General features: G+C 45.8%; 1 protein-coding gene across 1 annotated transcript in view; it reads right to left on the bottom strand.

Annotated features, from left to right (window-relative positions):
* tnrc18 (trinucleotide repeat containing 18) overlaps nucleotides 1–21,893 on the bottom strand; it is a 54,426-nt gene that overhangs the window by 10,219 nt on the left and 22,314 nt on the right. Inside the window, 22 exon segments of the mRNA XM_078269908.1 lie at nucleotides 33–141; nucleotides 321–396; nucleotides 1,119–1,236; nucleotides 1,333–1,474; nucleotides 1,700–1,834; nucleotides 2,282–2,745; nucleotides 3,241–3,414; nucleotides 6,423–6,635; nucleotides 7,486–7,801; nucleotides 7,898–8,081; nucleotides 8,218–8,331; nucleotides 9,041–9,174; nucleotides 9,268–9,413; nucleotides 9,594–9,740; nucleotides 9,743–10,585; nucleotides 11,196–11,610; nucleotides 12,348–12,532; nucleotides 13,218–13,364; nucleotides 14,507–14,706; nucleotides 14,915–15,002; nucleotides 17,754–19,586; nucleotides 20,003–20,107. Coding sequence (XP_078126034.1) covers nucleotides 33–141; nucleotides 321–396; nucleotides 1,119–1,236; nucleotides 1,333–1,474; nucleotides 1,700–1,834; nucleotides 2,282–2,745; nucleotides 3,241–3,414; nucleotides 6,423–6,635; nucleotides 7,486–7,801; nucleotides 7,898–8,081; nucleotides 8,218–8,331; nucleotides 9,041–9,174; nucleotides 9,268–9,413; nucleotides 9,594–9,740; nucleotides 9,743–10,585; nucleotides 11,196–11,610; nucleotides 12,348–12,532; nucleotides 13,218–13,364; nucleotides 14,507–14,706; nucleotides 14,915–15,002; nucleotides 17,754–19,586; nucleotides 20,003–20,107 — 6,288 coding nt within the window.

Raw genomic sequence — 21,893 nt, 5'->3', positions numbered from 1 at the left:
GGTGTGTGTGTGTTTGCGTGCTGGTGCTGTACCGTTGACAACAGTGCCGGGGTACAGGCAGCGGTACTGCTGGCTCCAGTAGGCAGCGATGCGGGTGCCCTCTGGGAGGTAGCGCACTGACGGAGGCTTCACATCGATGATCTGCACACACAGAGTGTATATACATTATTTCACAGGGCAGACTTTGCACATGCACGCAACGCTTGCACTTTTCTAACCCCGCAAAGCGTCTCACATCTCATGTATCACCAGAAACAGAGAGATGTGGAGCCTTGAGTCTTCAATAAATGCATAGGATCCATATGGGCGAGTTCACTCACAGCCTCCTGCAGCAGTTGTTCTAAGCAGTAGATGTGTGGTCGGTTCCCTCTCTCCCCCTCCACCACCACGCTGTATCTGCGCAGAGGAAATGTGGGAACCAAACGTTTAGGGTCAGTGAGAAAGGGCCAGAGCTTTTAACGACACTGTCTGACAGTTTCAAGAGTCACATCAGCTGGGTGAGTGGACAAGATGGCGTTCTGAAGCTTTTGGCATTCACACAGACCTGAAGATTTTGCCTTTATAAATGACTCGGTAAATAATGTAACACAAATGTACAGCTAGCCCGGCTCTGTGCAAAGTTTACATCGGTCTATCAGCACCTCTAAAGCTCACTAATTAGCACTCACTTTATTCAATCAGTACAAAACCTAAACGTAAAAACAATTGAGTTAGGCTAGCTGTATGTCCCTGCTTGCAGTCTTTATTCTAAGCTAAGCTAACCGCCAGCAGGCTTAAGCGTTCTAAACAAATAATTATATCACCAGTTCAAATCCTGTCTGTGTTGTGCATATGAAAAATCAACGTGGCTTTGCAACAGGTCACTGTGGTTTGCACCTGCAGATGTTTCCTAACAATATTTTCTTCTATAGCTTTAAGTCTCTTGGGATTCTCCACACATCTTCCAGAAATGTGCAGCTGAATCAAGGACAGCAAACTTCAGCAGGGACAAAAATTGGAGCATATTGATTGATTTGCAGCTTTTAATAGTGCAGAACAGATTTTTCCACTTTTAAAACTACAAATAAATCACTGTGCTCCAGTCTTTTTTGCCCTCCAAAGTTGAAATGTGTACTCACATGTCAGGGGAGTGTACAGTGTTCACATGTCCTGCGTACAATAGTTGGTCGTCCATCGGTATCAAAACTCTGAGTCCGTCCACCAGAGAATCCTTATCCAACACACACTGCACTGGAGCTGAACACAACAACACATGCAATAAATAAGCACATTGTTATTTCCTGTGTAAGCCACATCTGGAAGCAGTACCAGATGGTGTCTTTGCATACTGACCGGGTGTGGAGGACCTCTCCGATACGCTGTTGCTGCGTGTTGGGACGAGTTCGTCTTCGCTGAAGCTGCTGTCCTGGTTGGGCTCAAAGTCTTCATCTGCCGCCATGCTCTCCATCAGCCGGCTCACCGCTCCCCTGGAAGGCTGCAAAAAAACACAAACACAAGGGCGTTTTAATTTCCCAGCACTAATTATCATGAGACTTATTGCTGCTGTGTGTGCAATGTGTTCATGCAACACGGCGAGCTGTAAAGTGAAGTGGGAGCGTGCACATTGAGGTCTAACAACTTATACGTTCTTGGTTTTGTCCTTGCCGGGATAATTAAGTTCACATCCATAATGACTTTGCAGCTGAGCAATCCCACTGACCTCTCTGGCCTTGGTCTTGGCTTTTTGTTGGCTCTTGCGAGCCGGACTGAGGCTCAGGGGCGCAGGGGCGCCTGTGATTGGACTGCACAGAGTGGACGGGCTCACGGGCAGAGGAGAGTCCTTCAGCTTCTTTTTCTGGTTTTCGAAATGCACAACAGTTAAAAACATGCATATCAATGATGGCACTGAGGATGTATTGGACAGATTTACAGCTTTTTACACACACACACACACACACACACACACACACACACACACACACACAGAGGGTGGGATGCTGCCAGGCTGCCTGCAGTTGTCCTTTCTTGTCAGCAATGCAGCACTGACAGCAGGGGAGTGCTGCAGTGACTGAAGTACTGGGAAACCCTGCTGGCACTCTGACACACACACTCTCACACACAGAGGTGTCAAGGGACACAAAAGGATGCAAGGGAACCAGAGTTTGAGGGAGGAGAGTAGTGAAACAGTAACAGAGAAGAAAAGGAAGAGGAGCAAATAGAGGCGGGAAAAAAGACTCAGGCCTCTTTGTTTTACAGGCTTGTCTCAGTTGGGGAATAACAACCCGATGAATTATTGACGTACTTTCACCACATCTTTCCCCTCTCTGCTAGGCGGAGAGGCTTTGGGTCTGGAGGCTGGCTTCGGGGTGAGAGGTGGGACCGAGCTAGAGGAGGAGCTCTGACTGGTGGAAGCGGAGGCTGACACGGGCATCGGACTGGCTGAGGTGGTGGCATCGTGGAGGAAGATCCTCTCGCTGCGTCGTCGGGTCCAGCCCTCGTCCTCGCTGAAGCCTCCGAACCCGGAGGCGGAGGGGAGGTCGAAGCTAAATGATCGCGGCGACCGGGGTGCGGGCCGTGGCTTAGGCAGAGGCTTGCGTTTGACTGGCAGAGAGTCATCTCGCTTTGAGGGGCTGGTCTGGTCGATGCGGCGGGTTGCCGGGGGCAACAGGGGGAGCTCTGGGGCAGAGCGTTTGCCGTGCAGCAGAGAGGGGAACTTCCTCAGTCGTATGTCCGAGCCAGAGTCTGACCACTCACACTCTGACGACCCTGGAGGGGAGAAGAGAGGGTGAAAAAAAACTCTTCCTAACTCTCGCTCTCTCTCTCTCTCTCTCTCTCTCTCTCACACACACACACAAAAAAAACATGCAGCCAGTAATAAACTCAGGTGTTAGATCTGAAATCAATGACCCTGTGAATAGGTCTATTGATCAATTTCAAACTAATAAATAATTCAAGACTAAATCATTACATGCACCCTGATGTGACAATTAGAAATGAATGAATATTTAACCATAAATCAATAACATAATCCTGCACAAACGCTCAGGCGCTGAACCTGCTAAACCACAACAACAAAAAATTACAATTATGGACCGGAAAGCGATCTGTGAAATTAGTAAAAGCAGGAGGGTTTGTGCAGAGAACAGGCTTCTCTGCACGTTACTTAAATATAGGGTATAAGGTAAGCCATGGTTTTCTCTACTTTTCTTTTTGTTGCTGCCTTCTCCACAAAAAGGTAATCCATGTTTGTTTTGTTTTTACCCAGAGTGCTTTGCCTGCTGCGGCGTTCATCATGGATAAGGCTCAATGGGGTGGAGCTGACAGGGAGCGCGCTCGCCGCAAACCTGGCCAACAGACCCAGTCCGCTCTCCTCACAGCCGCCATCATCGTCCGAATCTGACTCATCCTCGTTCTCGTAGTCGTCCTCAGAGGTTTCTGTTTCAGAGACAATATTTTCAGTTCAGAGATGAAAGTGGCTGCAGCACGAGTCTGGGCCAAAGGTCAAAGCGTGTCCTACTTCTCACTTCCACTTCCTACTGACTCAGACTGCACCATTGAGAAGATGACTTAACAAAAGAGAAATGATAAAGATACAACTTTTTAAGACAATAAACTAAATACATAGACTTAATTAAGCCCTGTGTAGGATACAGCAGCCAGGACATTACATTAACCGACTGTCACACACACCATACTATGTAGACTGATCAGAGACAACAGTAGAGAGAAAATACAGACTGTCCAAACCACTAAGCAAGATACAGCAGGAGAAATTGGGATTTACCACATACATGCATGCGAGTCTCTCACACTAACTCACACACACACACACAACTGGTTAGCTGTGTGTTGCAGGTAGTTAGCAGTTAGGTCCATAGCAACAGATGAGCAGGAGGAGCGTCTCCTCAGGGGTTAGAGTGTTAACATTGCGAGTGGATGCACAGTCCAATAACACACCTTTATATATTTTGTTTTGTCTTACTGACATTAAAGCGTACAATAGCAGTCGTACAATTCCCCAAATTAACTATAATTTGTGTTTACAAAAGGTTTTTATTAGAAAGTAAATCCAGGCTGAAAGTCAGAGTTTTTCTGCCCTCTCTGGTTGAACGTAGGGATGCACCGATACGATACGGATAGCTTCTATCGGGCTGATACTGACTCAGACAGCTGCATCAGGAATCGTGATAATGTCGCCAATCTATTCAATTCAGTTCTATGTTTATATAACACATACATTATACACTGGAATTTTAATTCCCGTTTAAGTTTTGACCAATTTGTTGCTGCATTTAAAAGATTTACACTTGAATGGTTATTCCGGTTAATTTTGATTTTTTTTTTTTTTTTTTTTTACTAAAGTTGCTGGCGCACAATTTATTATTTTAATAATAAATAAAAATTCAGCTAATTTAAATATTATGGGATATTAGGATATGTGTATTTATTTCTTAGTTTTACAAAATTGGGAAAGCAAGGTTTGTCGAATCTGATGTTGCCTTACACATGAAAGAATGATCCCAGTCACGTCCACACAGTGAGGCATAGCACAGTGAACCTAATTAATTAAACACTGTATCAGACCGGTACTCTGTATCGGCCAATACCCAAATCCCAAGTATGGGTATTGGGATTAAAAAAGCCTAATCGGTGCATCCCTGGGTGAAAGTTTTAAGTCTGTTACAGCTGTAAGAAGCTAAACCAATGTAGCAAAAACAAGGTGTTCAATTACTCTTTAACCAAAAACACTAATGCTCGATTTAATTTATGAGGCTTATTTTTGAATTAAACAAAACCGTTTACTTTTGTTGTGGGTCAAGACAAAAATAAAATAACTATTTCAAGAACTAATTTCACGTTGTCGTCAGGACTTGTTTTAGGAGCCAAATTTGGAGCATATGTTGTACTGTGAATCCACTGTGTGTTAACTGAAGCAGGCAGACGACAACAGGCAGCACTGAGGACAGCCCTGCGAGGCCCCTTGGTATAATGTTGGTACCAGGTTTAAGTAACCGTGGTTACATCCTCTTTCCCAGCAGAGCACCAGAAGTCTTCCTATAAACTCTTACGAGCCATCAGGAGACACAAAGTTGGGTAAGTGGAGGTAACCCTGGCTCTCATTAAAGAGCTTTAATTTGTGCGAACAATAAAAAAAAAAGAAGAAAAAAAAGTAAAACTTAATGTTCTGTGTAATGTAGTTAAATTTTAACATGGCCCATGTTAGCAGTCAATGTAGAGGGAGGGGCACTTCCTACTTACAGAGCAGGTGACAGGGGTGTGGCCTCAGGCAGGGCGGGGCAGTGTGGCGGCGAGAGCGCAGCCTAGCCATAGCGTAGCCTGGCCTTAGCACAGTCAAGCTTAAGCAAAGCTTTAGCCACTAGCCGTAGCGAGGTAGCATAGGCTCAAGGCTGCGCTAGTCCTTGCCAAGCTTCTGTAATGTTGCAGCAGCACAAGCACATGGAACAGGCTGAGAGACACTTAAAGCATCATGGGTAGGACAGGTAGGGGGGAGGGGCAAAGGTGAGAGGACAGAGCAAGGTGGTCTGAGAGAGCAACGTAAAAGGGAAAAGGGTTATTTGAAGGTTTAGTAGACACAGAGGAGGGGCTCTATTGTCCAAATATCCCCAGTGAGATGATTGGTGCCATCAAGAAGTTTAGAATGAGTAGTGATGCATTTATTTCCCCCACATCATCAACAATTAGACCACATCATCAATAAACATTTAGTCTGATGTAAATTTAACTAAAAAAATCCCCGATATTAGAAGAAAAAGATCCAGCTACCATTACATTTCTCTTTATTTTATGACATTTAAACTGATAAGGACATAAATGTCTTGTTATCTATCCTAGCTCTGTGTGCTCTGAACTAATCTTATACATATATGTTTGAAGTTTCCCAAATGTAAACCTCAAGCTGAACACTGTGTTTCCAACCTTTGCCAGGAGGACTGAAGGGATATTTGACGAAAAGAGCAGTCTAAAAGGATGTGTGAGGTGCAGCTGGACAGACTGACGGAGACGGACAGACAGATGAAGCAGACACAAGGACCACAGCGCTTCGCTTTCTGTGCCAATCAAATCAACACCTTTAATAAAGCTTATAGGTACCAAAACTGCAATACAACTTTATGAAAGAATCTCACAATTCACACAATTTTTCAATGTACAAATGCTACAAAAACGGTTTGCAATCCAGGCAATAAAAAAACACCATAGAAATAACTTTTTTTTTTTTTTTTTCTTCTTTTAAAAAAAAAAAAGGCAACTTTATAGAAAAGCCAGCAGCGAGAGAGGTAGGGATCGTCAAGCTAAAGCACACTATGCAAACAGCTGCCTAAGCGAAAACGCAAACAAAGACACAAGCTGCGACGAGGCTCAGGTACACATTTCTGTCTGACTCTACAGCGAGGGGCGAGGAGCTGTAAGATTTGGTCAGTAACCTTGGTCGAAGGAGTCGTCGGAGGAGCTGAGGCCCGCTTCTTCCAGCAGCAGGGATAAGTGCTTGTGTTTCTTCTTCGGAGACTTCTCGCTGGACAGCAGGGATATCGACGAGGATGCGGACCGCCCCTTCGTGGTCAGGTCGCCGCGGGAACGCGTCCCTGAGAGAGAGGGCCAGCCCCCTCGAGCAGAATTGTGCTCCTCTGAATCTGAGTCTGGTGCAGAGAAAGTAAGGTCAATGATTCGTGAAATCAACATGAAACGATGCTTGACCTCGACATCATCAGGATTCCGCAAGGATTCTTCCAACTAAACCTGAATCTATATTTTTTTTTAATCATTGACTCGACTCAACATAACTACACGACCTAATGTTCCACTACTACTAGGGGTGTAACGGCACACTGATACAACGATCCAATACCATCATCTTTAAGATGTGCCTTTATTCTGAAAGTCACACTTTACATTTATTCGGTTTTTATTAAAAAGAATACTTTTTTTTTTTTATTTAAATGGCTGGAAGAGCTCAATAATAAAATTATAAAATCATATTTCAGTTGCTTTTGGTTGAGTTGATATGAATGTAACCGACTGTTAAATGGGCATGACATTGCCTCAAATCGATCGCAGGGCGCGGGTTGAATCAAAACGATTTGAATTGTATCGTGGCAGACTTTGTAATATCAGCAATTATTGTATCGTTGTCCAAAGAATCGAAAAATAATATTGTATCGTGATGGAACCTGTGATTTCCAACCCTAACCACTACCATGAAGTAGTTGTATAACGCCACCATGTCCATGCAGCATGCTGGTTTCAAGAGAATGAGGCACATGCAGGGGTGGGATTGGAAAAGTCTTTAGTCTACTGCTCAACCTCAGGTTAGATGAGGAATATTCTCCATACAACGAGATAAAGCAGGAAGTGTAAGGTAGAATATTTTTTTATCACTAGTTAGATTGTGGATATATATATATATATATATATATATATATATATATATATATATATATATGAGTTGGACTCAGTCATATAAAACAGTTATGTTGGATGTCTACTCACTGTTGGAGCCGCTGCTGAGCTCTGATCTCATGGTAGAGAACAAAGCAGTCTTCTTCTGACCTTTCACTTTACGGACGGTCTCCGAAGCAGACGCCTTGGCGGGCATCTTGTGTTTCCCCGTTTTGGCGGACGGGTGGATGCTGCGCTCCTTCGTCCGACTTTCCGCAGACTTGCCCTTCGACTTGTCTGATTTGGAGCTGGAGGTAAGTTTGCGCGGTGCGCCGAGTGAGCCGAGCTGCGTGAGCGAAAGCGCTCTGTCGAGGTCTGACGCCAGCTGCTCCTGCTCACACACATGGCCCCGCTTGGCCTTCAACACCTGACAACACCACAACAAAAAAAAAAATTTATTGATCACAACACCAGCGGTAAATTTGTAGCCAAAACAAAAAACATGCACTTCCAAGTGGCTTACCTCCAGAGCACGACTGGTGGACGGCTCCTGGTCATTCCAGCTCTTTTTCTTCTTTTTCTTCTTTTTCACCTTTCCTCCTCCACTTCCTGCCTCCGTCTCCTCGTCTTCTCTGGACACCCGAAACCTCTTCCTCTGTCCCTCCCCAGCTTCAGAGTCCTCAGAGTATTGCACTGTCCTACCCACCCTGAGACACCAAGATATTTGCACTGTTTGATACCAAAAACTAAACAAGCAAACCAACAAAAAACAAACAATGCAAAATTGGTTTAAAAAAAAAAAAGAAAGAAGAGAGGATGAATTACGGTGGAGATCTCACTCACTTTCCAGGCCTGCTGTCCAGTTTGGGAGGTGTAGCCAAGTGTTTCCTCTTCCTGGGTCGTCCTCTGCCCCGTCTGGTCAGGCTCCGCCTCTCGTCCTCCTGCTGCTGCCGCTCACTGACATATGCATAAAAGAGTTATAGGCATGTTGTTGTCTGGGGTGGAGACGTGCGTAATAACAGCAGCCGTGTGATTCATTCATCTTGTATGTGGTTCCTGCAGTTAAGTGTGTGAGCTGTAACAATTCCAAATGTTGCTGTACAATTCATTATCTAAGAAATAATTGCAATTAAAATTTGATTTCAGTCAAATAAAAAAAAAACATTTATGTATATACCACTTTTCCAAACATCTTTTGGTTATATCACTGCCATGTGACCCAGATAATGTAATAACACAAGTATACAGCCTACGAAGTAAACAACGCCTCTTTATTATCATAAAAACATTTATTTATGTAATCCCCCCCCCCCCGTCATTTTTGTTGCTATGAACGTGTGGGTTGGTGGGTAGAGCAGGCGCACATATACTGAGAGGTTTATGCCTCGACGCAGAGGTCCAGGGTTCGAACCTGACCTGTGACGATTTCCTGCATGTCTTCCCCCCCCTTCTCACCTAATTGTCCTATCAAATAAAAGGCAGAAAAGCCCAAAAAATTATCTTAAAAAAAATTATTTAAAAAAAAAAAAAAAAAACAATTACCAGTCATACGCCTTAAGACCTTAGCTAATGTTAGCAATTAAATGCGGTTAAACAAAGAAACCGCGATTATGTTAAAAAATTGACAATTAGACAATTCTGTAATAATTGTTCCAGGCCTACTCACCGCTTGTCTCTGCGTCTCTGCAGCTTGCTCAAATCTCTCTGCTTCTCCTTATATGTCTTCTGCAGCTCGGCCAGGCGGACACGGTACTCCACTTCCACTGCGTCCAACACGTCCAGGGACATTTTACTGTACAGCTGCAGAGAAAAAGAGAGAGAAAGGTGTCAAAACATTTCAGACTAAAACTTTGCCATCTCTGGGTGGCCATGACATTGGTGTCTACATCTTACCGGCTCTTCCTTCCTCTGCCTCCAGCTATACTTCTTGGTGGGGTCCAGCGTTCTGGGCAGATCGATGTGGGACTGTTTCTCAATGGCCTCCAACAAAATCTGTCTGCTTGCTTCTAGAAGACAGTCCAGGCCCTCTAATGTCAGATCTGAATGGGGTGCAGAGGGTATTAAAACATGAGAGAAATATAAAAACCTCTTGTATAACAGAGGTGGTGAGAGAATTAGACTTTATTCTTATTTTTTTTAATTACAACTCATCTTCTATATTTCCTTCATTCCTCTACCCTCGCCTCTCTCATTCTCCCACCCCCTCATAATCTCCTCACCTTGCTCCAGGCTGATGTGCTCCATCTCTCGCTGGGCCATTTGGCTAAGCAGGGCCATCCCCTCCAGCGCCACCATCTCCAGAGCCCCGGCGCTGCTGCAGTCTGCACCCATAGGAGGGTTTTCTACATGCAGTGTAAGTGTCGGGCGGGTGGGGTGCTGGGGCGGGCCTGGGCCATCTCACTGGCTGCCAGCAGAGCGAACATCCCTGCCATGGGATCCTCAGGGCCGATGACCAGCGGGAGCGGCGAGTTGGAGGTGGGAGGAGGATAAGCAAGAGTTTCAGTGACACTTTCTTTCTGACTGGGACTGTGCGAGTTGATCGGAGTGTCTGGCTGTTCTTGTTCACACGCTGCGCTGGTGATTTGTTCTAGTGACGCACACATCTGAGCCGACTCCTGGCTGTCTGAATCTGCAACGATGCACGGTGGATACCATTCTGGATTCTTCGTGACCTTGGGTTTAGGCTCAGTCTCTGTGAGTGGAGGAGGCAGGGCATATGCTGCCTGACAGGAGTAAGATGACACCTCCATTTTGATTTGCCCCCCTTCCTTGTCTTCCTCCCTGGCTTCTTCCCGTCTTTCACCCTGTAGCGGTGAAGGGCTGGGAACAAGTAGAGGTAGCGGTCGAGGCTGGGGCTTCGGGACTTTCCCATCTTTCTCTCTGTCCTGGCTGGCAAGCACAGGGCTGCAGCTCTGGCGAAGGGCACCCAGAGGTTCTGGCGTCATGTCAAGTGCAGGCTGCTCCAGACCTGGTTCCTGCTTGAGAAAAGATCCCGTCTTTGACGGCTCTAGTTTTTGTGGCTTGATGCTGGCTTCCAGCAGCCTTGAATGGAGGTGTGCTGAGGGCGAAGGGCCAGCAGAGGCAGGAGAGCGGGAGCGGTGGGGTGGGACTACTTCTGTGTTTGCCCCTGTGGGTGCTGGGATGTGATAAGGGGGGAAAGGTGAGCCAAATGGGGCAGTGATGGACTGGTAAGGGTAACCAGGAGGGAGATCTGTCATAACAGTAAAACAGAAACACAGAAATTAGAGTCACTAATAGATTCAGCCAATATCATGCACAGGCCTGATGTATCCATTGCCATATTCTTCAAAAAGAATCAAACACACAGTAGATGATCCCCAACATCTCATTAACACCAAGGGGGCTGCAACTAATGATCATTTTCATAGTCGATTATTTTCTCGATTAATCGATTACTTGGTCTATAAAATGTAGAAAACTGATCCAAAATCTCGATTAGTGTTTTTTTTATAAGCCCGACATGACCTCCTCAAATGTCTCGTTTTTTCCACAACTCAAAGATATTTAGTTTACAGTCAGAGAGGAGTGAAGAAACTAGTAAATTATTCACATTTATGAAGCTGGAAACAGAGAATTTGTACTTTTCTTTTCATTGAAAAAAAGGACTCAAACCGATTATCAAAATACTTGACAATTAAATAATAGTTGACAACTAATCCATTAATCTTTGCAGCTCTTAACACCCGGCATAGTACAGGTGATCTTAAAGCCCAACAAGCTAATAAGACATTTCAGTACACAGGTCCATATGTTAGCTACAACAACAACAACCACCACCCATGAAGAACACACCCACTCACCAGAGTAGACGCCTTGAAAGGGTGCAGAGGTCGGCTTCTGTCCTTCTCTCTGCCCCCTCCGTCCCACCTCCCCCTCCTCGGCCGCCTCTAGTTTAGGCCGCCGTGGTGAGGACGGGGGCGGAGAGGCTGAGCAGGGGGAAGGCGGGTGAGGCAGGGGCGTCGGTGGGTGAGACAACACTCTCTGCCCACCCTCCTCTGACTTGAGGGTGGTCACTGGGGAGGGGAGCGGAGGCAGCGGGGTGAGGGAGGAAGTACACGGGGTTGGCGTGCGAGAGGGAGGGGGAGGTTTGCGGGGGTGCAGGATGGGTGAGGGAGACGGCGAAGATACTGAGGAGGGGCGGGGTTTGGGGTGGGCGTTTCGCTTGTCTGCTTTGTCTTGCATCTCCGGCCGGTGTTCGCTGGCCTTTAAACGCTCCTGAAACACAGGAGAGGAGGCAGCTTTGTATGTGTGTATGTACGATGGGACACGCTTCAGGGTATAAATATTAGTGCTATAGGTTGCATTGTTTAGACTTCCTACACTGTATTCTCCTGCAGCTGCAGGATGTGCTGTGTAAGTGGCTGTTTATTGAATGTGTTAAACAACTTTACTATAAACTTAAAATGTGTGAAGGGTGTACATTATCTCTGGGAAATTATGGCTTTTTTTTCCATGAAAAATATATTTGTGACCCATTTTTTAAAGATTAAAGTCTTCAGTAGGGAGCAGTGGGTTTTGGGGCTGAGTGCTACAGACAGGGTATGGAAGTCAGAGTATTGAGATACGGTCATATTGTTGGTTTTGGTCTTTTTAATCGTATTGTTGACAATAAGTAGAACACAGAATATCCGCCTTATCCTGTAAGTATTGCTGTTACTCTTTACCCAGTCATAGAATGTGGGTTCATGTGTGTATGCAATGCGATTTGTCTCACTTATAGCTCTCCGTTCCTCTACAGAGCCAGGATCTATGCGTTTGTGGATGTGATGTTTGTAAGGACATTAATATTATGCACACAAAAGCCTCCTACAGCTGCAGGACTGTCTATGTTTTAGGTTTGCATTTGTATATCTAGGTGGATATATACCATTTACATGCATAGGTATAAAAATATCTTTGAATTATGTGCAGTTATTAATACGTGTGCACTACACAACCCAAATTCAACTTACGACTAGCTGTGCGTTCCTCTGCAGCTCCAGGACCTGCGCTGTGTGCTGCTGGATCATGAGCAGCTCCTGTTGCCGGAGCATCTGCTGCTGGGAGAGGAGCTGGAGCTGGGCTGCATGCTGCAGCGAGCTGCCTGTACCGTATACCCCCGACCACACCGGGGCTCCACGCTCCAGTACGTCACCTCCTGCGGAGCCAGGTTTACCCATTACTTTTAGCTAACTACATGAACCATTTATCCAATACCTTTAGCTAATTGTTCAGACTTTTCTTCTCGCTTGATAACTAGTTTTTTTTACAGACTTTTAAATCACAAGATTATTGTTACAGCTGACTCAATATGCGGATATATGTTTAATCAAAGCTTTATATATATATATATATATATATATATATATATATATATATATATATATATATATATATATATATATATATTTATTTATTTATTTATTTATTTTTTTTTTAACTAGTTTAGCTAATCTTTCCGACTGTGGAAGTACCGCCTGGGTACAAGTACCCCTGGTTGGGAACCACTGCTTTGTTTTAATGCTTTATATATTTTTTTTCCTCTTTGACTAGAGAGGAGGATAAGTGCATCATAGCTCCCTTTTGTTTGTGTTGTAAAGCAGCAGAAAGCAACTACTGGCACACAGTCCACAATAACATATGGAGGCTGTCAATGTTGTTGGAGATGGTCTTATTTGTTTACAGTAATTACCAACACTAACATCTGTTTCAAAATGAACATTGTAATCATTTGTTTTTGCTAAAACGCATTCATTTTATAAGCTATAAAATCAGCAAACCAACATCATGCAGCCATACTTTATATTTCACATGCACACGTATGCACGTGTACGCTTACATACCGTAGTGTGGCAGGTGTTCAGTGGGGATGACTATTAGCTGTCCAGACTGTGGGTCTCTGGCAAACTGGTATGGATGGGGTATGGAGCCTGGCAGAGAGGGTGGGTAGCCTGGGGGGAGGGTCTGGTGGAGTGAGGAAGGACCCAGGCCTGAATGAGAGGGGCAGGGAAGAAAAAAGTGTGAAAAAAGTTAGAGACTGAGAGGAAAAAAAACATTTTCCCAGCTTAGCTAAAACCAACATGAACTCAGCATCATTCTTCAGCCAGTATTAATACCCATGTTGAAGCCATAATAGAGTTAAATGAGCGATCACACATGGAATTTAGCTGCTTTTTGAGTTATTTTTTCCTTTCTTTTTCACCCTCTGTCTAGACAGAGCTGGCCCTTGGGGAGCTCTGCATGTGCTGGTTTCTATATTTTCAGATGTGTGTACAGTTATGTGTAAACTCATAAGTATGTGCGTGTGTGTCTTGATGCTGTTATTTCTGGACAGCTTGCGTTGGAGGAGCAGGAATGTCCTGCAAAGATCAGGAATGTCTGTGGAACTTGACCCCTGGAGGCTGCTGCTGCTGACCAGGCACTGGTCAGACCGACAGCAAATCCTCTTTCTGCTACACCAATCACAAAAGGCTACACAGGCACCGTGCATGCGGTGTTCTTGGTGTTGAACGGATTTAGACTCTTTAGTCTTTAGCAGCAGGTTGGATAACTCTGCTGACAGAGAGTAAGACATAGATGCTCACTGAAAAGGACAAGAGATGCTGGTACTACTATACTAGGCCTGCTAATGCTTTGAGTGGCGTGCCGCTGTACTTGTCCACATCTGTCAGTCTACCATAGTGGACTTATGAAGTGGCAGCTCAACATGAAGACATGGAAGGTCATTCATCTCCGACAAAGATTTATTTGACATGCATGTGGATGCATGTTATGTCGAATAAATAGACCAAAACCCACAGATAACCAGATTACTATCACATACAAAAAAGAAAAAGAAAAATCTTCAAAGTCAGAACTTAGCATTAAGCTTAGGAATTACTTAAATTTAAATATTAATTGTTTATCAAAATCTGTGTAATTTTTTGAAGTACATCTAATCACTTTTCTCCTGGTATAAGCCGTAAAATTCTTAAAAAAAAAAAAAAAGAAAGAAAAATCACTAAATATATGCCTGACTTCAGCCATTATACCAAGGTGTCACAAGGAATGTTAAGTGCAATTTTGGGAACATCCAAACTGGTGTGCTGGTAGCAGTAAGCAAGTGTCACCAGTCTCATGTAGCTCCACGTACTGTATGGGGAGCTGGAGAGCCAGACTGGGGGGGCTCCAGGTCGGGGCATCCAGGGGTGAGAGGTCAGAGTTGAGGGGTCGGGAGGCCATCGTCCCGCCCCTCCTGTCACCATAAGGTTGGGGGTCATGAGGCTGGGTGTCAAGCTGCTAGACAGCGGGGTAGGGTGCATCTGAGTAAACTCTGCCAGCTCCTTGGACTCTCTGGAAGGAAACAAGACGGTTTTATTTAAGACGGTGTGTTCGGAAGTACATTTAACAAACAAAAAGATATGTAATTGAAAAATGAGTGCAAATGTTTTGCCACCGGTTAATGTCCAACTCACTACATTTCTTTACACTATTTCAATTGGCTACCACTCAAGTTTGGGTTAAGAAGGATAATATTACTGCATCAGCCACACCCCCTTACCTGAGCACTTTCTCCTGCTCGCGCTCCAGCCGGCCAGCCAGCAGTCGGTCGTCATGGTGACGACCCCGCTCCTCCCCTCGCTCCTCATCTATGATGGGTTCAGACACACATAAAGATGTTTAGTAGCAGTATCACTGAGGCTCCTTGAGTGTTAATGGGTCATTTCCGTAGTTTTCAACCTGGACCCTATTTTCCCATGCATTGGTGTCCAAGTAACTCAACCAAACTCACCAGACTCCAATTAAATAAACAATACTTTTACCGTGTACAGAGCCAGCCTATTTCCACACAACACGTGAATGAACAGTTTACTTCAACCAAACCAGGGTGGGGATTGTTGGAACAGTGGGAAGACGAATCAAGACGGCTATTGACAGTTTGATAGTTATTTTGATTCTGTAGACATTGAATGAAGTGTGTTTTATTAAGATAAAATGACTTGTTTATTTAAATGGAGCCTGGTGAGTTTGGCGATCGCGTTTTTGGGGATGTTCCATGTTAAAACAAAAAGGATCTTGTTGTCGGGGGGGTCGACCTCAGTAGGGGTCCTTTCCATAATGTTGTCAGACACTTAAAAACAATAATCTGAGCATGTCAGTGGCAAAACAGCACTTTTAGTGGACGTAAATTGAAGGTGCTCAATTGCCCTATTAATGTTACATTGCAGCTTGTTTCACCACTGCTGACTAAAAACAAGGGGAAATATGGTTGAGGTTGAAAAATACAGAAGTTAGTAAGTAAAGTATATATTATAGAAAAGAATAGGAGCTGTGAAAGAAGATATGCAGGAAGGTTGAAAGGTAAGAGGAAGTAATAATTTGGTGAGAAGTGACAGAGGAAAGTGGGTGATACTGTAGCAGTGGAGAGAGGGGGAGAAGACAAGGTGACACTGGCTACGTAATGGTGACACGACACAACATGTCAAAACCGAGAGAAGCTACAAATACAATGTAGGGCCACAGCCTGAACACACAGAACGTGTGCACACATACTGAACACACACACAAAACGCACACACACACGGAGTGACAGCTCTCACTCTGAGTGTCAGCACTTATCAGTTATTAGTCTAGTGCCACAGGAGACGTGTGAACATACCACTTCTGACACACACACACACACACACACACACACACACACACACAGCGATGGAGAGCAAAAAATAAAAAAGGGAAGCAGCAGCACTCAACCAAGCAGTCCAGAATAAACATGAGGCTCTCCTTCTTGCACCCTCTTCCATCTTATCGCCGCTGACTGAAGGTCCCCGAGCAGCAGAAAGGTTTTATACAAGTGTGCTGAACCCTTCAGTTCTGCTCTGAAAGTGTGTGTATGTGTAGCCCGTAAAGGGACAAGGGACTTTAACAATCCCTGACATGCTCAGCGGGAAAGGTTTCAAGACTGTTACCAAGGTTACAGGGAGCCTGTCCTGCATGCTATCCCCTCCGCATCAGAAAGCCAGCGATTAGCACTGCACGCCCCCTCTTTCTGCCCATTCCTCCATCGCTGGTCCTCACTCCATCTCACACTTTTTTTTTTTTTTACTTCTTTACTTCCCGACGAACCTCTTGCTTCCTGTATATCAACCTATTGATCTACAGTACGTCCATCTCTCATCATTAGCCTATATCCTTCCTGCATCCGCTCATTCATCCATCCATGTGTTTTCTGTGTAAATCCTCTGCTGTTTATTTGGAGCTCTTCTCAGCATAACAGACTGATGCTATTAGTCCAATCACTCTGCTCAAGCAAGGAAATGGATAAACGCCCCCAACAGGCAGGCAGGCAGACACACACACATGATCCATTGCTTAGCAACGAACCCATGGTCTTATTGTAATTCAAGGCTTGTTTGTAGCTTTTAGCAGCACTCTGTAATGACATGTTTAATGCAGAGAGGGTGGTGGTTGGGAGGTGGAGAAAAGAGTGGAGAAAGAGCAGGGGCCCTGAGGTGGGACAAGGAGGGAGTGCCGCTACAAAAGACCTTCTCAGAGAGGAAGGGAGGGTGGGGAAGGAGAGAGACATTCAACGAAATGAAAAGAGCAAGAGACAGAGAGAGAGAGGCTGAGCTGTGGGAGGACAGAAAGAGCATGGAGCCGAGAGAGAAAGAAGAGAGAGAAACAGAAACAAGGAGACAGAGCGAGAGATGGAGAGGGAGCACAGTAGCTGAATGACCTTGGCATACAAGAATAGAGCGCTGTATGGCAGGAATTGCTATGCAGCACGGAGAGTCTAAGAACTCGCCAAAATGGGGCCTTCAACTAAAATACAACCCATGACATAATTAGTCATTTTCTTTGGGTGGGGGAAGTTGTTTCTACCATTCTAATCAGGTTACGTGCACGAGCACCTCAAAGTCAAACAGGGGCTGAGGAAATACAACTTTGATCCGAAAGAAAGTGAATCCTCCATTATTCATGCATACCAAAATGAGGAATAATTTGCTCTTGGTTCATTTAACTAAGGGGATCCATGTTCCCTGAAGTGCCATTCTGAGAGGAGCCACAGCAGAGAGAGTTGAAAAAGCAGGGGGAAAATGTTTATAATGGATTAAGTATAATTGATTTAACTTGCCAGAAACTATCAAATATACAATGACTTGTGTGATTGAGTGAACGTCACCACATGACTCCTGCAAGCATTTCAAACTTATATCCAATGAAAATGCATAAACGAATGATCACAGAAAACATTCATTTGTCGGTTCCTCTTGTACGTCCATCATTCACACACAAGAAAACAAGATTTTACTAGAGGGATAGCCCCCAGCAATAGTATATTATAGGCGTTAAAAACTGTGTTTAGCAGTAGTTTAGCAATTTTACATTAAAGGCATCATTACCTTTAATAGCTGTTTGCAGCAGGGTTCTCTGTGTGTCTGAGGGTCCACTGGTCTGTTTACTGGTGCTTCCGCTGTCTCTTTGGCGGGCCACAGCCACAGCAATGCCAACCGGAGGGTGGCGCACCTCCCCCTCCGCCTCCCGGCCAAACGAGCGGGCGCTGTCCGGCCGCTCCTGCTCTCTCTTCAGCTGGGGAGGCATTCTCAACGCCCCTGAGCCACCTGATCCAACCGATACCCTTTCCCTGTCTCTCTCCCTCTCTCTTTCCCTTTCCCGCTCTCTATCTTTTTCCCTCTCTCTTTCTCTCTCCCTCTCCCTCTCGGCTTCCATACCAACGTGAGCCAGACCCCCAAAGGGCCCTCTGCCATCCGCAGTGTGCCTGGAGGACCCCGGACCTTCAGCAGCAAAGTTCCCACTGTATTTAATCAGACTCTGCATGGCTGAAACCTCTGTGGGATCCGACCCTGATCCCCCACCCCGCTCTCCTGCCAATGACCCCCCAGGGCGGTAGAGGGCAGAAGGGTCCAGGTAGCGTCTCTGACTCCCCTCCTCAACTGCACGCCCGTGTCCGTGTTGGGGGGGGTGATTCTGGGGAGAATGGCTGTGGGCGGAGTGTGGGTTGGTGCTGGGCCGATGAGTTGTGTGAGGGGAATGGGGCATTTGTGCATGTGTTGGCTGGCTGTGGGGGGAGGAGAGTGTGTGTCCGTGTTGGGCTGCTAGAGCAGCCATGTGACTCGTGGCATAGTTGGCTAAAGGGCTGATGGTATTCCACTTAGGCTCCGCCCCTGCCCGCTCTATGCCCAATTGGATTGAGTGTTTAGAGATGTCCCTGGTTTCCGGGCTGAACCTTGATTGACTGGAGGAGTAAGACACGTCCTGACATCGTTTACCAATGGAACCATTTGAACAAATGACAGAACCTTCCTCTCTCTGATTGCCTGAATCGCCAGACTGGGAGAGTCGAGGATGCTCCATCAGGCTCCTCTCAGGAAACCTGTAGCTCTCCCTCTCGAGGTTTCTCTCCCGTTCACGCTCTCTGTCTCTGTCGCGCTCTCGTTCTCTGTCTCGTTCCCTTTCTCTGTCTCTGTGTTTGTTGTCGCGGGCCTGCGAGGCGATCTGGATGGGCCCGACCCGCTCATCGTAAACCTCCACAGAAGGCACATATGTCGGTGCGCTGACTCGCTGCTCTCTCATAGACTCTCTGGGTGTGGAGGGTTGGGGCGGGCCAGCGCCGGAGGGCTGAAACGCAGGAGGAAGGGCGTAGGAGATGTGGAGGGTCCCAGCTGACGTGGCTACAGAGTCATTCCTCCTTTGTCTGTCTGAGTGGGAGTTTGAGTTATTCGAGTTAGCGTTAGAGTTATGGTTATGGTGGGGTCGAGAGCCCCCCTCTTCATCCTGACCCCCTCTGTCCATTTCTGGACCATTAAACCTCCCACCCCCGCCTGAAGGGAAGGAGTGCTGTGGAGGTGACCGCCTGGATCTGGGCTCCACTGTGGAAGGCTGGGAGTGTGACTTCTGCTGGTGGTGGTGAGGATGGAAGGGCCAACTATCTCTGTCTCTCTCCGTGTCCCGGTCCCTTTCTTTCTCTCGCTCCCGGTCGCCGCTCCTCGCCCTGCGGTCCTCCACGCTCCTCCCGTCCTGCGTCAGGTCCACCACACTGTGCGGCCTCTGCTCCTCTCTTGACCGCTCTCTCTCCCGCTCCCCCCGGTACGGCCGGTCCCTACCCCCATCTCGGGACGTCCTCTGGGGGGGTGTGGAGCTGGACGGGACGGTCGGAGGAGCAGACGGAGGGTGGAGAGGCAATTGGCTCAAAGAGGCTGGCAGGTAAAAGCCCTCTAAAATGAACAAAACATGAGAAACATGAGTCTACAAACACACACACCCACTACATAAACACAAACTGTTGAAACAGTTGAAGATTCAGAGCAGCACAGACGCAGAGGTGAGCATGATGAATATTTAACTGTCGACTTGCCAAGAAAATGTAACACAAACCTACGGTAGATCTGCAACAGTCATATAGTGGAAAAGGAGACGTACTATATATTTTAACATGAAAATAAAATAAGAATCAAAGCAGCCGAATGTCGCCCGTATCTGGCTCCGTTCCACAACAAACTACAAGTCTCCTCACTGAATGAAACCTACTTCCATTCATGTATCACAGGATAGGAGAGTGAGAAAGAGAGAATATGTAGACCAAATTCAGCTACTTGTCTCCATGAACGTTGTTAGTGAGACAGCGACTGACCTTTATGTGAGTCGTAGAGAGGGTGCTGGGAGAGCGAGGGAGAATCCAGGTGCCCCAGGGACAGGTAGGGGCTGGAGTACAGGCTGCTTGGCAGAGGAGGGTAGCCTGAAGACACAAACAACATGTCATTATACAATGTAGCTTACACAAAAACAGAGACTTGACAATAACCTAATCTCTGGCTTAGTCGCGTTAATATTATGGCTTCCTTGAAACTACACGTGGAGCGGCTGAGTCGACCTGCAGCAAAGTAACTGGCAACTATTTTGAAAATTGATTATTTGCTTCGGTAATTTTTCAAGCAGAAATGCCAAACATTTTTCTGATTTCAGCTTCTCAAATGAGATTACTTTTACCTATTTTATATCACTGTGAAATAAATATCTTTTTAGACTGTTGGTTGGACAGAAAAAAAAAAACACCTGAAGACTTCAACTTGAACTTTTTCCCCCGCTATGGTTTTTACACTTGACGGACTAAATGATTCGTACAGAAAAGAATCAGTAGGTTAATCAATAATTTAAATAATCTTTCATGCAGCCCTTTTTTACAGCCACTGGGTATTAATGAGTGACTTTAACAGGACTATAAGCAGTGGATGATCCTGCAATAAATTCTGCTTTCATAAAGGTTCAAATTACATTGTTTTAGAAAGGTGTTGATTCAACTTTATGTAAGTTTGGACGCTGCGGTTCGATTTCAGACTAGTCAACAGATTTGAGACCATTTCAATCCTATTAAACTTCGTTTACAGGCCCTACATCACCTCCATAACCCACTATTTTGTTTTGTTCATGAGTTCAGCTTGAGGTTGAGGTTAGGCAAGAGTCTGCCCGACAGCTGCTGCTCTCAGAGACCAGCTCTTAATATAGACAAAGCCTCGCATGGTGTAATGTTTTAGATTTCTGTGTTAGGAGTGAGCCGGCTGCAAACCCTGACACTGGCTGGTGTCACCACAGCCACCCAGAGAGGGCGAGACATTCCCTGTTCCCACACTCCGGCCACTTCAGGAAATATCAAAAGAGGCCGCTGTCGTTCCAGCACGAAGCGCCAGGCAGCAGAGCTGTAGTATAAATCTGTCTCCCCGCCGTTCTGGGAGGCAGAAATGGAGAAGCAGGAGGAGGCGGGTGTCAGCGGTTAGAGGAAGGCATAGGGAGACAGAAATATAAGAGGAATGATGGGACGGGACCAAAGGCATGCAGAATACGTTTCGTGCAAGGCTTCCTTTAACCACAGCTAACAGCTAACCTTGATCTCTAACAGCTTTGATACGGGGTTCCTGTGCAGCTACGGTGCATCCCAGGCATATCCAAAGTCCGCCTCTTAGCCGCCGCCCGGAAACGTCTCCAGCTTTTAGTAACTTTAGCTGCTATTAAAGCCATCCACAAGGTAATAAGAATCTCTCTTAGGCCGTGAAAGATTATATTCATATCGGAGCAAGTCGATACCAAGGCTTCTCTAGCCAGCAGGAGCTTTTAGCTTCTTCAGATACTTCAGCCGCAATTCAGGCTAAACTTTAAGTCAAACATCAAAAAGTCCATCCATCCTTTATCCCTCCTTCTTTGGCTGAATGTAAAGTCTAACAGGGTGTGAGCAGAGCAGAAGGCCCAGTGATCGACTTGTGTATTTAGAAGTACAATTTCAAAAAGGTATAATCCTTTAGATTGTCTTAAAGTGCCCATATTATGAAAAAAACACTTTCTGGGATTTGGGGTGTTCTTTTGTGTCTCTGGTGCTTCCACACGCATATAAACATCCATGCTGTTTTGAGTGAGATACGGTTTCTGAATGTGTCCTGCCTTCAGTCTCCGGGTGAGCTGGTCAAAATCAGCACGGCTTGTGACATCACAAGCCGAAACGAGCTGGCTAACCGCAACTGTTAGCTCGTAGC

The sequence above is a fragment of the Sander vitreus genome, chromosome 15 (genome assembly GCF_031162955.1).
Source record: "Sander vitreus isolate 19-12246 chromosome 15, sanVit1, whole genome shotgun sequence".
Taxonomy (NCBI): domain Eukaryota; kingdom Metazoa; phylum Chordata; class Actinopteri; order Perciformes; family Percidae; genus Sander; species Sander vitreus.
This window is presented reverse-complemented; position numbering and strand designations above follow the sequence as displayed.